At 58.0% G+C, this 17,525-nt stretch overlaps 1 protein-coding gene across 3 annotated transcripts in view; it reads right to left on the reverse strand.

The window, feature by feature from the left end:
* Positions 1-389: 389 nt before the first annotated feature.
* The window catches only part of BRD4 (bromodomain containing 4), a 97,758-nt gene continuing 80,622 nt past the window's right edge, over positions 390-17,525 (reverse strand). Inside the window, exons 12-20 of one of the 3 annotated variants that reach the window (XM_016935345.4) lie at positions 8,273-8,325; positions 7,794-8,163; positions 6,439-7,026; positions 3,455-3,567; positions 3,204-3,366; positions 2,937-3,067; positions 2,604-2,809; positions 2,288-2,525; positions 390-1,990 (exon numbers count right to left, since the gene is read on the reverse strand). In XM_016935345.4, the coding sequence (XP_016790834.1) occupies positions 1,922-1,990; positions 2,288-2,525; positions 2,604-2,809; positions 2,937-3,067; positions 3,204-3,366; positions 3,455-3,567; positions 6,439-7,026; positions 7,794-8,163; positions 8,273-8,325 (1,931 nt within the window). In that variant the 3' untranslated portion in view covers positions 390-1,921. Of the gene's footprint in view, positions 1,991-2,287; positions 2,526-2,603; positions 2,810-2,936; positions 3,068-3,203; positions 3,367-3,454; positions 3,568-6,438; positions 7,027-7,793; positions 8,164-8,272; positions 8,326-10,599; positions 12,853-16,560; positions 17,353-17,525 lie in introns of those variants that run through there. The other 2 variants (XM_016935346.4, XM_024351750.3) reach the window with 2 other exon arrangements.

Here is a 17,525-nt window from a genome sequence, read left to right on the forward strand (position 1 = left end):
GAGCTTAAATGAGAGGAGGAGTTAGGTTGAGGCAGGCAAGGTGGGAGAAGTGGCCCAAGTCCTTTGGTGAGTGGGGGGACAGGATGGAGTAGGGTGGAGGGGAAGAATACTGTCTGGAGTTTGGCCAGGGTTCTGCTAGAGCACACCCTCCACCTCGGCCAGGGTCCACAAGGATGGGTACCGGGCTCTGCGTCACAGCTTCAGCTTGGGGTGGTTGCTATGAGTCTGCGTGGCTCCCGCCCAGGGCAGACAGGGACAGGTCACAGGAGAGGGGCTAGGTAATCCCTGGCAGTAGTTCCTATACAGAGGTGGTCTGGGGTCCAGGGGGTCCCCTGGGCCTAGCCTAGGCAACAGTTGGTTCACAAAGAAATGTCAGGGAGACGCCAGCATTAAAAAAAGAGAGATGTGTTTATTCCATGATCAGTACAGACCAAATGCATATTCACCGTATGAAAGTCAAACCAGTCAGTGACTCCAGAGTTTGGCCAACACTGAGGCACCAGCGTCGTGGTGTAGAGTGGGTTCTCATGGCACGCGTAACCTCACCAGGGGCTCCAATTATAAAAATTAAAAAAAAAAAAAAAAAAGCATGGGCAGGAGCGGCCAGCTGGTTGGGGCTGGGCGCCAGGTAGGGGAGTCTCTGCCTTAGTCTGTGGCGCCCCCAGGGCCCGGTGCCCACCTCATCCCTTGGCCCTTCCTTTCTCAGTAAAAAACCAAAACCAAAACCAAAACCAAAAAAACGAACTCAACAGATCTGACATTAAAAAACAAAAAAGCCAACAAATTGGGGGGGGGGGGGGGTTGGAGGGGAAAGAAAAGAAATTGTAGCTTTCATGGTTTTTTAATTAAAAATAGACTAATAAAGTTTGAAACTGAGTAAAATATAGGCAGGATTTTTTTTGTGTGTTTTGTCTTTTTTGTGGATTTTTTTGAGCTTTTTTCTTTTTTCACACCAGTTTGGTGGAGTCACCAACAAACTTCAAACAAAGATATGCCAACTATGTTCACTATACAGTACAGCCACGGTCACACACTACCCACAGCGCGGTGGCAGCCGCTGCTCAATGAGGAGACGATCACACCATTTCGGAGATAAGCAGTGCCATTGTGTCTGGAGGAGAAGAGAGAATTAAAAATAAAATAGAATTCAACAAAAAATATATATAGAAAAAAAAGAAAAAAAAAACAAAACAGAAACACAGGTGGGAAGGAACTGACTTTGGTTGGTGGCCTCACTCCCCGGCCGAGGGCTACCCACGCAGGACAGTCGCCTCGCTCCGGATGCCATGGACACACACACCTCCACGGCACTATTCCCTTTTGCACAAGCAAACACTTACAGAGAGCGGCTCTCAATTAAAGGCTTGTGGGGGAGGGTCGGGGGGTCTGTTCAAGGCAAAGTCAGTGCCAGCGAGGGGGTGGGCCGGCCTCGCCCGCCTCCAGCCCACGCGGGCCTGCCCTGGCCTCCTGGGAGCGGGCGGCGATGGCTGGGGTGTGGGGAAAGACTCCTGGCGGGCAGGACATCACGAACGTCACGTTCTTGGGGACAGAAAACCAGTCACGGTGGCGGCAGCAACGATGTCCTGTGTATACTGTGTAGACATTTGGCGGAGAGAAGGGCCTCTGCCCCGCATGTGGGGATGCAGGGCTTGGGTCCAGCCGGCACTTGCTCGTAACAAGGCGTGCGCTGAGCGGACGTCCTGAGGGGTGGTGGGTGGCGGGACGTCTGTCCGACTGGCCGTAAGGCAGACAGGCTCTGCAATCCTCAGCTGCCCGTCAGGCCTGCCCCGGGCATAGCATGCAGGAGGGCCAGGCCCTGAGGCATCCCCTGGCCGCTGATCCCACCTCCACCGCCGCCCCTAACACTATGGAAAGTCAATGTTTTGCCAGAAAATCAAAGTCAGAAGCCACCTAGGTGCGCTCAGAAAAGATTTTCTTCAAATATTGACAATAGATCACTCTGGAAATTCATGTCAATGGTAGCTGCCATCTGGAGGAGAAAGGAAGGAGTCAGTCAGGAGGATGACCTAGCCACCCTGCAGCTCCAAGCCCTCATACCCGCTACCAGCAGTCAGCCCCGTAGCCCTCCCCATGGCTGACCCCTCATAGCACCCACCCCGTCCACACAGCACTCAGGGCCCTACAGCTGAGTCCAGAGGACCACATGCCGACCAGCAGGGACGGGGCTCCCCCGCTGCCCCTCCCTGTCCAGGCTCCAGTCCCCCTTTCCCAGCTCCCCCAGGAGCTAATCCTTAGACCAGGGTCCCCACCAGGCCTCCAGACTCACGGCTTCCCGGCGTCTTCGCTCCTGCTCCCGCTTCCGGGCCAACTCCCTCTGCTGGTCCAGCATGGACTGGGGCTGGGAGCTCTGGGCCTGTGGGGTGGCGGCGGCAGCCACCGCAGCTGCTTGCTGTTGCTGCTGCTGCTGTTGCTCCTGGCGCTGCTGCTGCTGCTGCTCCTGGCGCCGACGTGCCTCTTCATGGGCCCGCCGGGCCTGCTCCAGCGCATCCTCGTCCTCTCGGCTCCTGGGCAGAGCGTCCCAGTCAGCCTGGGGACTGGTGTGGCCCCAAGAGTCCCCATGCCCCACCCAGACCCCCGCCCACCTCATGCGCTCCTGCCGCAGCCGCTCCTTCTCCTTCTCAGCGTGCTCGGCCTGAGCCTTCAGGGCCTTCTCACGCTCCTCTTTCTCCCGAGCGGCGCGGCGGAACTGCTCGAAGCTGTCACTTGATGACTTGGCTGTGGAGGAGGGGGTGGTCGGATGCTTCTGCACTAGGCTGGCCCAGGAGCCCATGTTCTTGATTTTCAGGTCCTGCAGAACAGAGAGGTTGGGGTGGGTGAGGGGTCTGCTGTGCCTAAAGGGCATAGCTGGGGGTGTGCCCAGCATGGCACCTTCCAGGGCCAAGGGGCAAGCGACACCCATGAACCTCCATCCCAACCTTTTTGGGCGCAACTGGAGTCTTCGGCTCCTGTTTCTGTTTGTCCTTGTCAGGGGCCCCTGGTGGCGGTGCGTTCTGCTCTGGGGGCCGGATCACAGGCCTCCCGACATCCACAGGCTTCATTTCCGGCCCTGGAACATAAACAGCCGGTGGGCCCTGGCCCGCCTCACCCCGGTGGGGCATGGTCCACCAGCCCCACAGCAAGCTTATGTCCAACACGGGCCTGGGGGGGCCTGAGCCCTGGCTGTGGGCAGGGAGAGCACTCACGCTGGGGCAGGTGGACGGGGGCCTTGATGCTCTCCGGGTGCTTGGGGGGCTCCGGCCGCAGCGAGGGGCTGAAGGGCTCGCTGCGGATGATGGGTGAGTGGATCTTCTCCTCCTTCACCACCACGAGGGGCTGGGGCTGGACCACAGAGGCAGCACGCAGCTCCTGGGATGGCACAGGCACAGCGGCCGGTGAGGTGGGCAGGCACCCCCGGCCCTGGCCCACGGGACTATGGCCCAGCCCTGCCAGTTACCTGTTTCTTAGGCTGGACGTTTTGCTGGGGTGGAGACTGGTGGGTCAGGCTCTGGAACTGTGACATCTGGGGGGAATGTATCATAAGCGGGGAGGGGGCTTCGCGGAGGTGACCTAGGAGAGGGGACAAGGAATGTGTCAAGGGGCTGGCTTAGAACTGCTGGCCCTGAGAGAATTGTCGGGAAGGAAAACGTGGGCTGTATGGAGAAACTGCATGTGCCGCCCAGGCCCTGGGACAAGGGTCCATTAGCCCAGCTCAAAAAGGGTAAAGACCCACACAAGTGACTGGGCCTGGTGAGGACATGACCCCTCCCCCAAAGGGCTGAGTGCCCTGTGTCTCCCTGCATGTGGGGCATAACTCAGTGTGCAGCAGAGCTTTCTAGGGCCCTGTGGCACCAGTACTGGTGTTTGACCCTCCTGTGTGCATCAGAATCATCTGGGATGCTGTGGAAAACACAGATCCTGACACATGTGGGCTTGGCAGGGCCTGGGCCCTAATACTTTTTAAACCCACAAAGCTCAGCCTGGGTTCCTGCCAACTAGCCTGTCCCACCTGGATGATTGCAGGGGGTGCAAGACCCAGTCCTGGGGGTGGGGATGCTCAGGACCCTCCCCACAGTCCTAGTCCCCACTCAGTCTGCATGCCCCCACAGAAGAGAGAAGCCTGGAATTGGCCTCCACCTGGGCCAAGTGGGGAGCAGGCGGAAAAGGGCCTGGAGCTGTCTCTTTTAGGAAACAGGCCAGCCTGACACCTGCATCCAACCCAAGGCTGGGAAGGATCCAGCAGCCACAGGGACTACTGGGCCCTCAATCACAGTGAGCCAGCACCTCGGGACTGTGCAGCTGGAGGAGCTGAGTCCTACCCATCCAACATGTGGCCTCTCTCTGCTGGAATCCCTGCAGGCAAGGGGCCTCACCGCCCTTTGGCTAGCTGCAGCTCGGGACAAGCCACACTGTCCACAGAGGAGGCTGCCCCTCTGCAACGCTTTTGCTCCCAGCCTAGCCTCACGCCCATCTCCTTCCACTGTCTGCCAGCACAGGCACCCTTGGGTTCTCCAGGAGCCCTGCTGGCTGGAGGCATCCATTTTCATAGGCCTGGAGCAAACCACAATGCCCCGGGTGTGGTAGATCCTCTCTAGAACCAGGACCCACTCCCAACGCCAGAAGACACTGCAGCTGCTTGGAGCCCACATGGTGGCCAGGCCCATCCTGTCCCCGCAGCCCACTGCTGTGTGTGGCTGGTTTTCCTGGCGTGGACGTCTCCTCCAATTCTAGCACATCGGGACCACTTTGGGCACTGCCAACTCCATTCAGTGCTGGAGGGCCCCAGGTCTGGCCTGCCAGGGATCCACAGGCACATGACTGCAACAGCCTCCCACCCAACTAAGGCAGTGCTTTCAGCACCTGCTGAGGCTGACCTGGGCAACGGTAGGCTCCAGGGGCTGTGGTTTATAGAAACCACCTGCCTGCTGGTGAGTTCAGAGGATGGCTCACGGATGACTCCTGAAAGCTGGCTGGGGGCCCAGGGATGCCTGTTAAGTCTCTTTGGGAGTCTAACAACTTGGCTTTTGGCCTACAAAGCCCCTAGCAGGATCCCAATCCACACTGCTCTTGATGCCCCATCCTAGCCTGCTGGGGCTTGGGTCACGGCCAGGGACCTGAAGTAGAGCTGGCTGGAGAAGACCTGCCTCAGCCCCGATAGGTGCCTGGTGCACCCGAGTGCTGGCTCTTCTAAATGCCTTGCATCCCCTGTCTATCACCCCCAGCAGGAGTCCAGCCCTGCTTCGCATGAGAACAGGCACAGCCGCACAGCTGCCAGGCCCAACACCAGTATTTCCCAGGGAGAACAGGCAGCTTGTTCTTGGCTCAGGGCACGCAGAGATCCACTTGGCACCTGACTTTTTTTTTTTTTTTGAGATAGAGTTTCAATCTGTTGCCCAGACTGGAGTGCAGTGGCACGATCTCAGCTCACTGCAACCTCCGCCTCCCAGACTCAAGCGATTCTCCCGCCTCAGCCTCCCGAGTGGCTGGGATTACAGGTGCCTGCCACCATGCCCGGATAATTTTTGTATTTTTAGTACAGATAGGGTTTCACCATCTTGGTCAGGCTGGTCTTGAAACTCCTGACATCAGCTGATCCACCTGCCTTGGCCTCCCAAAGTGCTGGGATTACAGGTGTGAGCCACCGCGCCCGGCCTGCATCCAGCAGCTTTTGCTGGGTTAGGAGTAATCACAGCCCTGCCTCGTTGCTCGATTTGCAGGCAGCACCCGATACACACCCAAGACAGGCAGCACCATCTACACTGCTGAGGCCAGGACCCTCCACCCTAACCCTGCAGCACCACATCAGGAGGCACTGACCAGAACATCCCCTGCCGGAGCCAGCCAGGACATTCTGGTTACTGACACTTAAGTGCCCAGGAAAAGTGAAAGGGTGTGGCCTGACCAATGCTGTCAATGGGAAAAGGGTGGCGTGGACTGGGCTGGAGGCTGGTAACAGGCGATGAGGACAGGTCCTGGGCGGGCTCTGAGCTGCCTTTTGAGCTTCCAGCTCAGTGCTCCCCACCATGGTTCTGGCTCTCCCTGAACTTCATTCTTCACTCTGCTAAGTTAGCTGCTACCTGTCTGCAATCACTGCCTCTTGGAAGCATATCCTGACCCCCTGAGGTGCATCAGGTACCTCCCCTGGGCTCCTAGCTTCCCCACCTAGCAAGAAGTCACCTAGCATTGTCGTGCTCCTGACTCAAGAGAGGGATCAGAGGAGCCTTATTCTGAGTGATCTCAACTCACAAGCAAGAGAGACACCTGATAAACACACACTGTAGAAAGCACCAACGACCCTTCCAGGTCCCCCTCCAAGCTGAGGCTCAGCTCTGAACCCACTGCAGCCTGAAGCATGAGTTAACCCTTCCGGCTTCCTGAGGACAAAACTATAGGCCCAGCACCAGCCTCCCCAGAGTCTACGGGTGAGGGAGGACCACTTACCGGTTGAGTAGGGGTCCGACTTGTGGTGCCGGGGTGAATGGTGGTGCTGGATGACTTGCTGAGGCTTGGCAGGCTGCGGCGGGGGTGGCTGCTGGCCTGGGGGCGGATGGGGGGGCTGCTGGCCCTGGGGTGGCGGGGGCTGTTGGATGTGGGTGGAAAACTGCATGGGCTGCAAGTGCACGGGCCGTGGAGGGGGCTGATGCTGCTGCTGGGGTGGAGGCTGGGGCTGGGGTGGTGGGGGTGGTGGCGGCTGCTGCTGCAGCTGCTGCTGCACAGAGGGGTGGGGTGGGGGCGGCAGGGGGGGTGGGGGCTGGGACTGCACCTTCACGGAAGGGAGTAGCGGCGTAGGGGGCTGCACCTTCTGCAGCTGCTGCAGGTACAGCTGCATCTGCATGGAGGTGAGGGGTGGGGCAGGTGGCTCTTCATCCTCCAGCAGCACTTGGGGGGGTTGGGCCATGGGGGGCTGTGGGAGCAGGGGTGTTTGGGTCAAGGCTGGTGACACGGCTGGGGGCCGGGCGGGCTTGGGAGGCAGGGCAGCGGCTCGGTTGCTGGGCCGTGATGGCTGCTGGGGTAGTGCGTTGTGCAAAGCTGGAAGGACACAACACCGAGGCGGTGAGGCCTGAGCACCTGTGGCCCCAGCCTGGCCTTTCTGCTCCATCCTGACCTCATCTGGACTCCAGTGGTCTCCTACTGGCCTCCCTCAAACTGGCACTCCCTCCCCACCTACTGTGGCCTCCCACAAACTCCAGAGCAGTAAACAGCTTCCAGAGAGAGCTTTAGGGCGGTGTCGTCCTGCCCTATGCTCTGTGTCCCCAGCTCCTGCTCCCCATGCTCACAATGGCCCTTCAGGCCTCAGTGCAGAACTTGGTCCCTCACTTGCCCGGCTGTTGCCCAGCCATTCCCTAGGCCCCCAGGAAGGTGGCCCTGTCCCCATATCCCCCAGGTGAGTGCTGTCCAGGTTCCATGGGAGGAATCCCATCTCATGAGTGCATCCCCCAACCCCTGATGAGAAAAGCTGCAGAGGGGTCCCAGCTTTTCCCATCTAACATGACGCCTGGCCCAGCAGCAGAAATAAGTCAAAATCATCTAGATTGTTACTCAAATGATGTCAGGTGTTTAAAAAACAAAAATAAAAACAAAAATCTTCTGAATCAACGTGTTAATAACTCCATGCATGACCTGTCTTGAGACATCTCCTTTAATTTCCAAGATGGCCCCGAGAAGCCACAGATCTTCCCTCTAGAGACCAGAGCAGCTGAGGCTAAGAGACTGCCCAGCCAGAGTGCTCGGACACCACATGGGTAAACCGAGGCAGGAAGGGGTCTCAACCCACACTGGGGCAGGCCACGGCTCACCTGGAGGAGAGACCACTGCGTGCTGGTTGAGATGGGGTGGAGTGCTGTGCTCAGGCGGCTGGGGCAGGTGAGGGGGCAGCTCAGGCTGCGGCAGGTGCAGGATGGGCTGGGTGAAGTGGCCGATGGGGTCAAAGACGCTGCCTGGGAGCTGGGGCTCCAGGACGGGCACCTGGGTGGCAATGAAGGGTGGGGGCGAGGACTTCATCGCCGGGGCTGCCTGCTGCGGCATGGAGGGTGGGGGAGGCGGGGGTGGCGGCTGCTGTTGCTGCTGCGGAGGTGGAGGCGGTGGGGGCTGCTGGGGAGGCGGGGGCGGCTGCTGGGGCACAGGAGCCGGGGCCTGCTGCATCTGCTGATGGTGGTGGTGATGGTGCTGCAGACAGAGAGACAGACAGACAGACAGGCTGATGTCAGGCAGGCAGAACTGGCCCGGGCCAGACCCAACGTCCCACCTAATGAAGGATGCCCCTGAGCCCATGTACCTTCTTCTGCTCCCTCCCGGGGTGCCCCTTCTTTTTTGACTTCGGAGCCATCTCTGCAGAGGAAAAGAGAAGGTAGTGAGGCTCTGGGGGAGAAGGTGAGTGAGCTGGCCTTGGATGGAGAAAGACGAGAAAACAGGGCACTTTCAGGAGAAGGACCAGTGACCCTGAGAAAGGGCAGCCGAGTTCAATGAGGGATGAGTTGGTCATCACGGGAGAGGGAGAGACATGCGAGGCGTCACCTACCCACTTGCCTGCTGCTTTTCCTAGCAGGGACTGCGCCTGAAAAAGCCTCCCCTGCCAAGCTTCAGATCACCATGGTTGCACCGGAAGCTGAGAGCTTGCCCAACGCCTCCCACTACTCAAGGGTCAGTCACTCACTATAGTGACTGAGTGCATGGCCTGGACAGCAACCTCCTCAGTTTTCCAACAACCTGTGATGGTTGCAATGGTCACATTCATCTTACAGCTGAGAAAAGTGGGGCTTCAGAAGGGAGGGGACTTGTCCAGGGTCACATGGCTAAAAAGCAGCTTCTCGGGGGCCTCCAACTGCACGGCCCTCTAAGGCCCACTCCTTTCCATCCTCCAAAGGGAAGCAGAGAGGCTCAGCTGGGGCTGAGAGCCACAGGACGGTGAGGAACATATCGGCAAGGGAAAACACAGAGAGCCCACTCCAGGAGAAAAAAAAGGAGCAGGCTGGCCTCCTGGGAATGACCAGCTACTAAAGAGGTAGACGGACCTCAGAAGTCCCTGCTTTGGGACACAGTCACCATGCTGCAGACAGAAGGCAGCATGCGCCCCCACTCCTGTGGGCCGACGGCTTGGCACCACAGTAGGGTGGATGGGTCCAGGGTGTGTCTGCCCCTGCGAGGTGTACTTGAGAGCCAGCGTGCCCACCTCTGTCCTCACCCCAGAGATTTACACTAAGGGACTTTTGCCAGTTGGATGTCCCCTCACCAAACATGGACGGTGTACAAGCCCCACAGGGGGACATGAGCCCTGGCCAGTGCTCATGGGCTGGCAGGTCACAGTTGCCTGCCACCAGATGGGAGGCCGGGCCCATGGTATGGCGCCTTTTGGATTCCTGTCACTGAGAAGCACCTCATGGCACTGCCTGGCTTCGCCTGAGCTCCTTGTCAGGGTGCTGCCTCTTGCTGCTGGTGTTGGAGGACACATGCTTTGCCCAAATCCAGGCTCCTTCCACTTGGATCTGCTTCGTGGAGGGCCACGCTAAGCTTCTGTGAGGCACGTGGCCCTCAGTGCTGCATGCCACCAAAAGGGATGGGGAAGGACCTTGTGCCCTGTAAGAGCTCACCACTCCACGCCAGACAAGACACAGACACAGACCTCAGCAGCTACAGACACACGTCCTCGTACAAATGACCAGGGGCTGCAACTGGGGACACGGGGGAACCTGGGGCCCCGCCTAAAACCTGCATACAGGGCTCAGGACGCTCTGGGTCAGAGTATGACATCTGGTGAGAGAGATACTGTTGTGGGTGAGACATGCCAGAAGGGAAAGCTTGAGTAGATTTGCAGTGTCAGGGCAACAGGGAGTCTGACTGCTGTGGTGGTGGGGGGAGGAGTGCTGGCTGCAGAGGTTGGCAGCCACAGGACCAGGGGGACCCTGCACACTTAGAGAACTGGGAAGAAAAGGCCAGGGCTTCTCTCCCGGCACAAGGAGGTGATGGAGCCGCGCTGTCTGGGGGCATGCTGGGCACACCTTGGAGGGGACCCGGGGCAGAAGGCGGAAGGTAGGGGGAAGCAGCAGGGCCACCGTGTGAAGTCCGACTAGGAGAAGCCTCAGGGATGTGTCCAGATATAGAGTTGAGGGAGAAAGTGTGTGTGCAAGGGAAGGATATGCTGGGGCTCGCCTGTTGTCTCGTGGCCTTGGAAGAAACCTTGTTTTTTCGGTTGTAAAAGAGGGATGGTCACTCTAACCCCTCACAGCCTGCAGGCTGTGAGCAGAGGCCCATAGGAGAAAATGTAGGGACAAAGCGCAGCAGGGCCTGTGGGAGGGTCCAGGGGGCATGTCTCAGCTGCCTTGGAAAGGCCACAGGGAATATCCTGAGGACTTGTCTCCAGGGCCCCTTGCAAGTGCTGGGGCCCCTAGGCAAGGCAGGCCTAAAAAGTGGGGGAGAGAAGGCGGCATGTGCACGGCAGACCCCCAGGACCAGAGGCCTAAAGGGGCTGGTGGTAGAGGTAGCCCCATCTGGCCCATTTGGTCTGAGCCTTGTGTCAGAGTTACCAGTAAAAGACAAGACAGGAAGTGCACAGCTTCACAACACACCAGCCCCAAGACACCCCCACACAAAACTCTCTAGAAAGGGTTACATGAAGATGGCCTCAAGTACGGTGTGATCTTTATTCCATGACAATCTTCAACTCAACACAAATTTCATCTTTACATAGGATGGTAATTGTACAAAGAAATAAAATGTTTTTTAAAAATCCGATTAAAACACTGATTCCACCCACCCCCCAGCCCCACTCCAGTGAAGGAGGTAATGGAGGGTAAGGTCAGGGCAGAGGAGAGGAGTCCCCGTCTGCACTGAGCGGCCGCCTCCCACCCCTCCTCAGGACCCACAGCCAGCTGGTGCGTCGAGGCCCGGCTGGCACTTCCTGCACAGGAGGCTGCCAACAAGAAGTGAGTGGGCACTGTCCTCTCTGGCTGTTCCTGGGGCACCAAGCACAGGTGACAGCTTAAGTCTAATGAGCTTTCAAGTTCAACAAGCCCTGAGCGTTCTCTGCCAGATGGAAGCCCCACGGGCAAGAAGGACAGGGTCCCTGGACAGTGAGGTTGAAAGGACCCTGGAGGAGAGCTGGCTTGTGGCTATGGCCCATGTGCACACGTGTGTGCGCGTGCGTGTGTGTCGGGGGCAGCATGCAGGCCCGACACTGGGAATCAGGCTGCCATTTGGTCCAAGAAAGCAGAATCTTCCCAGAAAGACAATGCCAGCAGCTCCCCAATTGTCCTGTGGGAATCTGGGCATGAAGGCTCTCCCGCCTGCTCCTGTCTCAGGCAGGCGGGATTGCAACAGGAACACATCAGGCGCAGGCCAAAGGGCAGCTCAGAATAGTTTGTTTGGCAAACGGAGCTTAACTGGAAGCTGGATGCCCAGAAAGGATCAAGAGCAGCCCAGGAACTCCTGAGCATCAATGCAGGGCCCTGGGAGGCCCTGGTGAGGCCAGGGCTAGCCCCTGCTTCCACAGCAAATCTGGGGCAGTTGCAGCTGCTCAAGCCCAAGGAGCTGAGGAGAGCTGCCAGGGTTCCCACGCGGGTGGGGAGCCTGCACCCAAGGGCTTGCCCATGGTGATAGCCCACTTCCAGTTCCAGAAGAAGGCAGGCCTCTAGGAAGCACCCACAATCTACACTTTAAAAAAGGAGAAAAAATGAAAAGCCCCTGAAACGCAGATGCAGTTCCTCAGGGGACTTTTCAGGTCAGGCAGTTTTCTGCTGAGATGCTGGATTTGTGACCAAAAAAGGGCTGGTATTTATTTTTAGAGCAAAAAAGCCTATTTGTGCCTCTGGGAGGGCTTGGATGATGTGGCCACCCTCGCCTGCCCCAACCCCAGGGGCTGTCGTCATTCTAAGGGACTGAAGACGGGGAAAATGTTCACACTGTTAACACCAATCAGAGGTGTCCACGGGGCAGTCCCTGAGGGTCTGTGACACCCTCTCTGGTCCACCAGCCCAGACTCACCCCACTAGAGGAGGCGGGTGGGGTGAGGTGGGGTTGGGGGGATGATGGGCCCAAGGCCCTTCACCAGTGCCTGCCTGGCAGGTCCTGCATACTGCAGCCTGGTTCCAGGAGGTACTTTCCCTATGTGACTTGAGAAGACGGAGGCCAAAGAAACTGGGGAAATGCCCACCAGGCAACTTAAGCTTTTGGAAATGCACGGGAACAATGGAGACGAAGGAGGAAAGACTCCAAAAGGCTCAGAGTCAGCGGTGGCTCGAGCCTTACAGGCCATCAGTGAGAAGCATGCTGTGGGAAGAGCCTCACTGAGCCTTCCAGGGTCTAGAGGCCTTGCCTCTAAAGCTCCCACTCCTTATCTAGGACAGCTCTAGAGGTCAGAGTGTTCTTCCGCACACTGAATGAGAGCTCTCCTGGACTGATGTCACTGCAAGGTTCAGGAGGGAAGTAGTTAGGGTCCGAAGTCCCAGAAAAAGAGGGATGGGACAAAGAGAGAAAACATACTTGGGGTCTGGCTTTGCACACAGAGCAGCACCACATGAATGCATGTGTTGGGGATTGTCATCACCCTCCAGGAGATGCCACCCACCCAGAGGACCCCAGAGAACCAGGAAGGCTGGGCAGGACAGCCAGGCAGTCTTTACACAGAGAGGCCTGGGCGGCTGGCCAGGCAGGCAGCCTTCCCGAAGGCGGGACTAGGCGTGTGCTGCTGGACATGACTAATCCACCCCGGGGGACAGGCCCAGGGCTCTGAGGAATTCCATAACTTGATGGAGTCCTGTCCCTTTCACGGAAGAAAATGGACTTAAGCTATAGCTTGCTGGGAAGGAATCTGGAACTGAAGACCGTTTTATTAAGAGTCCGTGTCCAATGATTAGGCAGGACCTACATAGAGGGAGAGAGAAACCAGTGTGAGAGAAATGGTGTGGAATGTACCATTTAAGTCACAAGAACAGAAGAACCGCAGACTGAGCCAACCTCCTGCGCCCTGGTGGCTGATGGGCACAAGAACGGCACTGGAGACTGGAGCCCTGCCCCGTGCCTGGCTAACCCTGGGTAGGGACAGACCCACCGCCCGCTTAGAAAGGTCACAGAGGCAGAATGCATGGATGCCTCGGAAACCTCCCCCAGCCTGCTCAGCTTCTAGAGAGTGGCCCTGGTTCCCACTAGCAAGCTCCACGTGTGCCCTGCCTGAGCGCACGCCGGCATTTCCTTTACTGCCCTAAAGTGGCTTCTTTTGAATTTGAGTGGTGCCCCTGCCCTGTCCCACCAGCCAGGTGTGGCAAGCCCACCAGGCCCCTGCTGACTCTGCGCTCATCTCACCCAGGGGCTGTGCACTGTCTAGTGTCAGGAAGGCGATGCCAGCCCTTCCTCCTGGGTCTACAAGAAAGGAGGTACCAGAATGCAGGACCCCCAGTGGAGAGGAAAGAGCAAACAGCCTCATCTCTGCATTCCTCCAGATCCCCCAAACAAAAAGCTCAAACTCTAAAAAGCAGAACCTATTATATACACTGTTGAGGAGGAGAAAAAAAAGAAAAAGAAACAGGCTAAGGAATAAAGCCTTGTCCTTTCTTTCCTTTTTTGGGGTATCCAACATGGCTCCCTGGACCAGGGAGGGGCACTGGGCTTGTTCCCACCCACGTAGCAGAGCGGATGCCTCTGCTGGAGTCACGGATGCAACCGACGTGCTACTCCCTGGCCCCTGAGTGCGGGCATGGGAAAAACCCGCCCACTGGCGGCCTCTCACTCTGGGCCACATTCCACAAGGCTCGCCCTCACCCGCCCATGAAGCCCCAGAATCCCTCCAGCTGCAAATGCTGGCTGTTTGTGGGGGGAGTCACCTGGCTGTGCAGACAGAAAGGCTACCGCCCTATCTTCAAGTCTCTTCCTACTCCCCCACCTCCAGGGTCCTCACCATTCCCCTAGGTAAGCGCCACACTCTGGAGCAGGCAAGCAGCAGGCCTGGAGATGGACTAAGTCCCTCAAAGACCCTGGGGGTCAGGAAGCTGAGGCTGGTTGTGTGGTAAGAACGCCCCATGGCCTCTGTCTGCACTTCCCAGGTCAAATCTTTCCAAAACATCAAGCATTCCTTCTTCCCCTGGAGCTATTAAGAAACACCCACATGCTCCAATCCTGGGAAAAGGAAGCCAGGAGACTAAAATAGCTGGACTGCGCTCCCGTTCCAACTAGACGACCAGACCAAAGCCCAGGAGGATCTCTCACACCTCCCTGAGACCCTGTCCCAGCCCAGGTAGCTGAGGTTAAATGGGTATTCCTAAGAGGGACATAAGCTGTGGGGACACTTCTGCTCACAAAGACCTGTGCATGACACTTGGGAAGAACCAGATGTCAGCTATGTGACAAGTGAAAGCTAGAAGATTCCTAGGACATGCCCTGCCCCATGTGCTGGGCAGACCTAACCCCAGTGCTAATGACAGCAAAGCCACAGTACTGTCCACAGCCCACCTGGGACAGTGTCTTCCTCCAGCCTGCTCCACCCAGGTCTGCAGATGCCCTAGGGGTGGTGGGAGAGTGGCATTTGTGCCCTACCCCTGCCTGTCTCAATACAGAACCCTCAAGCAGCTCCAGGCTTTAGCTGGAATCACAGCTCAATGGAAGACCACAGCCCAAGCAATAGCTGGAATCAGAGGAAGTGGTAGGGCTGGCCCACTGCACTGCATGCTGCTGGGGCAGAGGGTGGGGAATACATGGTGGCCTGGGACACAGCTGGGAAAGCAGCACCCACCCCCGCCATCCTCCTCCTGCCTGTGTTCCGTGGCTCCCTGAACTAGAGCCTGGCCCCAGAGGACCACCCCACGCCTGCATCAGTCCACAGCATCCCGGTCTATGGATAGCTACCAAGAGGGGTGTTCATGTATCACACCCCCCAGCCTCAATCTAGTGACTCCATTCGTTTTCTTCTGGTGATTCATGTCTCAGGGCCGTTGTCAGCGGAACTAACCCCGTAGTATAAGTGACAAAAAAAGGCCCTTTCAGGAATTTTGGCTCCAATCCAAATGGAAACACAAGAATGGGTGGGGTGGGGGGGGAGGGGGGGGGGCGGGCCTGCAAATCAACTAGGCACCAAAAGACCAAAGGGAAATAATGTTCCCCCACCCTGACCCACTCCCCTGTTAAGGCAGAGCTGCCTGTAACGGGCCATGGACATCAGGGCTGCCGGGATTCCTGGACCCAGGAGAGCAGCTGCTGAAGGAGCTACGCCCCCTCTGCCCCCCCGCCCTGAGAATGCAGAGTCCTGTGCGGGATAGGGCAGCAGAAGGCTGTATTTACTGGTGCCAGGGTGTGGGTTCCCATTTCGGGATCTGCCGCACGAAACCCTCGCAGCGGCCCCTCCTGAGAGCAGAAGCACCCTGCCTGCCCACGACAGAGCTCACTCAGTGCACACAGAAGGCAAAGGAAAGCCCCTGCTGGCCAGGATTGGGAAGACAAAAGGGAGCCAGGCAAAATCCAAGGTGGGGAGGGCGCCTGGGAAGAGGGGAAGGCCAGAGCCCAGGCAGCTGCATGAGCGGCCAGGGCTGGACCGCCAGAGCCTGGGAGCCTGGGAGCCAGTGGCTCTGAGACTGTAAATCTCGCCCTCCTTCCCGCCAGGACAGCTGTTCCCAGGACTCTCAGATTACTTGTTGCACAATCTTTCCACTTTTTTTTAAAGTGGGGGAGTGAAAAAATAATAAAATCTCGGCAGCGGCAGGAGGGGTGTGGGGCACTCGTTCAGGAAACCAGGAGCATTCCCAACTCCTCTCCCAAAGCAGAGGAGCCCAGAAGAGGGACGCAGAGGCCAAGGGCAAAGGCCACGATCACACACTGGAAATCAGGATGTGATGTCCACAGCCCTCTAAGGTGTCTTGTCTTGTGAGGGCTAAAGCAGCACCCCGCCACGACCACGTCATGTCATTTTAGTTAATCAGGTCCCCTGACAATTTCAGCATCTGGGGTTTCCACTTGGTCACTCAGATCCTCAGATGAAAAGGCTACAAAACCCCCGGTAGGAGAAGTCAACTAGAAAACAGGAGGTGCAAAAACCCAGAGGAAGGCAAGCTGGAGGCTTGGCTGGCATGGAAAGTGAAAAGTCAGCGGCCACCAGGAATGCTAATTGGATCCAAGAATACAGCCATTCACCCCAGTCACTCTGCTGCGAGTGGGGGCCCTAGCTTCGGGTGGCAAAGCCAGCCCTTCCTGGGCAGCCATGGGGTGCAGTGCCTCCTGCTGGCTGATGGATTACAAAAGCAGTGTGGGGAGAGTAACGGTTAGAGATGAAAGGGTGAAGGATGGCGACAGGGAAGGACAGGAGGCCAGTGAGCTGCCCACGGCATTCTGCATGCAGTTGTGGTAGAGAATGTGGGCATCTGGAGTCCTGGAGGGTCCTTCAGCCCACTTCAAGGCAAGTCTCCTCACTCACCTGGGAAGCAGAGGGCACCAGGCTGTCCAAGGGAAGAGGAATACTGACAAGGCCCGAGGTGCCACCTACCCCCACCCCATCTGTGCACACACACCTCAGAGCAACATGGCTCTCCCCAGCTGCCGTGAAGGGTCCTCAATCTTCCTTGGCACGATCAAGTTATTTACATGCACTGATTATTGAGGGTTAGCATTTATTTCTAGTTAGAATAAAATCCCAGGGATGGGACAGGCCTGTGGGAGAACATGCAGGAGTCTACTGCCAAAACACAGGTTTCCCACTGTGGATCCCCACTCCCCAGTCTGCCTGAGACCCTAGGGCCAGCTCTCAGGTGGTCTGCAGCACGCCAGCTCACTGACAGCTGCACCAGCCTAGCGGCAACCCCGTTGGCCATAAACACAGGATGTTAGCTCCATCTCTCAGCAGGGGCTGGTCGCCAGGCCTTCTGGGCACCATGGCTCCCTCCCTAGCCTCTCCCCTGCGCCAGCCTGAGCATCTGCGCCCCTGAGAATAATGAGGAAAGTGCACACTTGGAGGAGAGCAGTCCCCTCTCCACTCCCACCTGGCACCCAGCATCACTACCTGCCTCCACCTCCCACTGAGGCTGCTGCTCAGAAGGTGGGCTCTAATGGGGAACCCAGGGCCCAACGTGCAGACCCACGGGGCTTGAAAAGAAGGGACTGTTAGTTAGAACTGCAGGAGGAACACGCAAGTCCAGGTGCGTGTGGAGTTAGGGCAGATTCAGGAGCAGCCAACACAGCAACGAGCACACTCTGGGGAGGGGTAGGCAATGGCCGGGGCCCAGGTGATGGCAGGGCCAGCAGCAGACTGGCGATGCGGCTGGCCAGCTGCAGTCTGCTCCACATCCACCAGAAACCAGCGAAGCATCTCCCTGAAGCGGCCGCACTGCACGTGACTGTGATACGGGGAAGGCCCTGGGGACACGAAGCCTCCACTGGTGCAGAAAGCTGGGTGTGGTCACATCAAGGTCAACAGCACAGCCTAGACCCCCACGCCCACAGTCCTCATGGCCCAGCTTCCCCGCCCACCATCCAGGGCTCCGCAGTGTCAACGCCCTTGGCCATTCATCCTCCATGACCAGCCCCTGGCAGGGAGAGCATGACGGCCAGGCCGAGAGAAT

The sequence above is a fragment of the Pan troglodytes genome, chromosome 20, assembly GCF_028858775.2.
Source record: "Pan troglodytes isolate AG18354 chromosome 20, NHGRI_mPanTro3-v2.0_pri, whole genome shotgun sequence".
Taxonomy (NCBI): Eukaryota; Metazoa; Chordata; class Mammalia; order Primates; family Hominidae; genus Pan; species Pan troglodytes.